At 38.9% G+C, this 2,916-nt stretch overlaps 1 protein-coding gene across 1 annotated transcript in view; it reads right to left on the bottom strand.

The window, feature by feature from the left end:
* Window positions 1–2,727, bottom strand: part of CCDC180 (coiled-coil domain containing 180) — a 24,930-nt gene extending 22,203 nt beyond the window's left edge. The window contains exons 1-5 of the mRNA XM_010295453.1: window positions 2,659–2,727; window positions 1,906–2,090; window positions 995–1,077; window positions 410–561; window positions 180–313 (exon numbers count right to left, since the gene is read on the bottom strand). Coding sequence (XP_010293755.1) covers window positions 180–313; window positions 410–561; window positions 995–1,077; window positions 1,906–2,090; window positions 2,659–2,727 — 623 coding nt within the window. The remainder of the gene's footprint in view (window positions 1–179; window positions 314–409; window positions 562–994; window positions 1,078–1,905; window positions 2,091–2,658) is intronic.
* Between the last annotated feature and the right edge of the window lie 189 nt (window positions 2,728–2,916).

The following is a 2,916-nucleotide window of genomic DNA, read 5'->3' as shown; positions in this document are numbered from 1 at the left end:
TTCCTGCTGGACGATATTCCACAGTTCTTCCAAATCCTGCAAGAAGGATTTATTCTCAATCTCACTGAAAAGTAAATGTGGCGAAAAAAAATTCTATCTTAAAACTAGGCAAAACATAAGAAGCTATGTTACGCAGACCAGATGCAAATACCGGAAGATGAGACAATGGCATGAACTGCCTTACTTCAATCGAGAAACCTTCCAGAGTAGTGTCAGACTCAATCTTTTTAAACAGAAGTTCAATTTTTCTGTCAGATTCCATGAGTTTTGTCAGAAGGAATTTTCCAGGCTCCAAAACAAAGGGTTCCATCTCCTAAAAAGGTAAGGAAGTCAGTCTGATCTTTTGAATATTAGGCCCTGACCTTAGTATAGTGCTCTAGACTACCTGGATTACAAAATCCAGTTTTACCCTGGCAATGCAGGCAAGCTCATGATACATTAAGGTTACTGCTTCATCATGACGGGCTCGTCGGCGTTCTGACAAGCGTTCCAAGATATTACTCTTCGTTTCCTCAGGAACTGCCAAGAAAGAAATGAGGATGATGTCGCTTGGAACTGTTGCTGCAGAATGCATAACGCATGCACAATGAATCACTAAAACCACCCTGTGACCTCTGTGGCTTGTGCAGCTATTACAGTGCGTGGCAGCTTTCCACAGGAAGGGAAATCTTTGCAAATGTACGTTAAAAATAGTAAAGCCTATTTTAAAATTTTCTTTGATTTTATTAATTTGGGATTTCAATCAAGCAATAAGATCTGCTTACGTCATAACTGGAATTTACGTCTAAACATTGACTGTTATTGACCAACAATTTTACAACCATTTTTTCTACAAGTAGACTCTTCATCTTCAAAATTACTTACAAATCATCAAAAATGTGTCGGGTCATTTCTGAGCTTTATTTTATACTTTGTTCAGCTAAAACCATTATATGTATGGTGGCTCCTAAAAACACAAATTAAAATATCTGACATTGAGGGAAATAAATTTTACCAACAAAATCAGGTAGGGATCTGACTTCCTCAGCTGCATTTACATCTACATTTTTCCAAGTCTTTTGAAATGTCGCAGCTTTGCTGAAACAGAAAGAGAATAAAGCTTTGATTTGTATTAAATACGTAAGAGTAGGGATCTGCAATTGGTATAATATTCAACTTAATTGGCAAAATGTAACATTTAAGTGAACACAAGCATCATTCTAACTTCAAAGAATGTGGTTCAAAGAATTAATGTTGCTTCTGAGATGAATTGGACTGAGTAATTATGTATCCTGGGTTGATCACAACCTCAAATCTGCTATGACATCATAAAAACCAATAAATGCTGGATTTAACAGATGTAAACTACAAAGACATACATACTATCTCTAAAAGGTATAAAAATCTATGAACTGTTAAGTAAGAACTATCTAGAAATGCGGAAATAGCCTTTATCTGCCTACTGCTGGGGCACTGTGTTTCTCCCTGGGGGAAGTGAGAATAAGGGTATTATTACTCATGAGAAGAGTTAGGGTGAAAAGGATGGATGCACTAACTTCTTTTCTTGCTCACTGCATAAAAACACTGCATCATCATGTAAACCATTAACACAGTTTAAAATATAGTTCAAAAATATATATCAGACTGCACTTGTATCTGATTGCTTTGAACAAAAAAGACATACAATTTCTTTTAAAAAGAGAAGCCATAAAATATGTATGTCATTACAAAGATTAGCCTGTTAATCTGCACTTTACAGGCAGCAGCTCATTATACTTAATTTACATCTGGCAAGGAGACAATCTATTACAAATTTTTAGTGCTTTGACTAAGAAATCACAATCATCTAGCTCCCAGTGCGAACCTTATAACTTCATACCTATAGTCACGAACATATAATTGGGTTTTTCTGCCTCTGATCTTTACCTGTACGGCGGTGGCTTTTCTGTGAAGTCATTGTAGGGCGTTCTTTCAGCACACTTCTGTTGGTAACATGGTAGTAGCCTGGCATCAGTAGAAATTTCTGAATCCCTCACCAAAGCAAGTCTTTCACTCTTCATAGAAAACCTAGACTTGTTCCTTACTTCATCTGAAGAATGTACTAAGTGAACCTTCAAAGAACCATAATCAAAATGGTTAGAATTCTTTCTAGCCTACTGAATGAGAATAATGACAAAATAATTGATAAAAATGGGGCAAATAATTGATAAAAAACGGGATGGTGGCAGAAGAGAAAGGTAAAATAACTAACATTATGCATAACAATTTTCATACAAGGCTATTTTCAAGATAGGAAAAAAAGAAATCTCTTTCCTCAGAGAGGAAAACTGAAGCAAACTCAGTTGTGTGCCTAGCTTACGGTTACGAGGAAAGTCAACAGCATAGCGAGAACTGCCTGAATGCGGCTTACCATGCCTCTCAATTTATCTTTACTGCTGCATTATAGTGATTCTGCCTTCAGTTAATGTAACCTGGTACACAACAAAGATGCAGAAGCACCCATAGGTGCATTAGAAAGCCCATGCTGAAGATAACACAACTATTTTCTACTAAAACAAGCAAAAACCAGAAAGGTTGAAACCGACCTCTGTTTTGAGGTCACCACTTCAACAGCCAGCTAACAACTGACCAACTTAACTGACTCACTTGGCTTTTACCTGTTTTTTGGGGTTTTTTTACCTCATCTTCGAAGATGTGTTTGTAGACTTCCCTGCCGGGAATGAGGCGCACAGCCCGTACCGGCTGCATGGGGCCCAGCACAGGTGACTTCCAGGCCCGTTTCCAGAAGAATTGCAATTTACAAGCTGGGGGCCGAGGGGAGAGAGAACATTTCGGTTTGAAACGGTTCTCCTTGCAGGGAGGGCTCTGGAGCGACGGGGGAAGAGCCCCTCTTCCCCCCCGTTCGGGGCTCCTGGGTCCCCTCAGGGGAGCCGAGGC

This window comes from Phaethon lepturus, unplaced genomic scaffold (genome assembly GCF_000687285.1).
Source record: "Phaethon lepturus isolate BGI_N335 unplaced genomic scaffold, ASM68728v1 scaffold43479, whole genome shotgun sequence".
NCBI lineage: Eukaryota > Metazoa > Chordata > Aves > Phaethontiformes > Phaethontidae > Phaethon > Phaethon lepturus.
The sequence above is the reverse complement of the archived record's forward strand: the minus strand, read 5'-3'. Positions and strand labels throughout refer to the sequence as shown.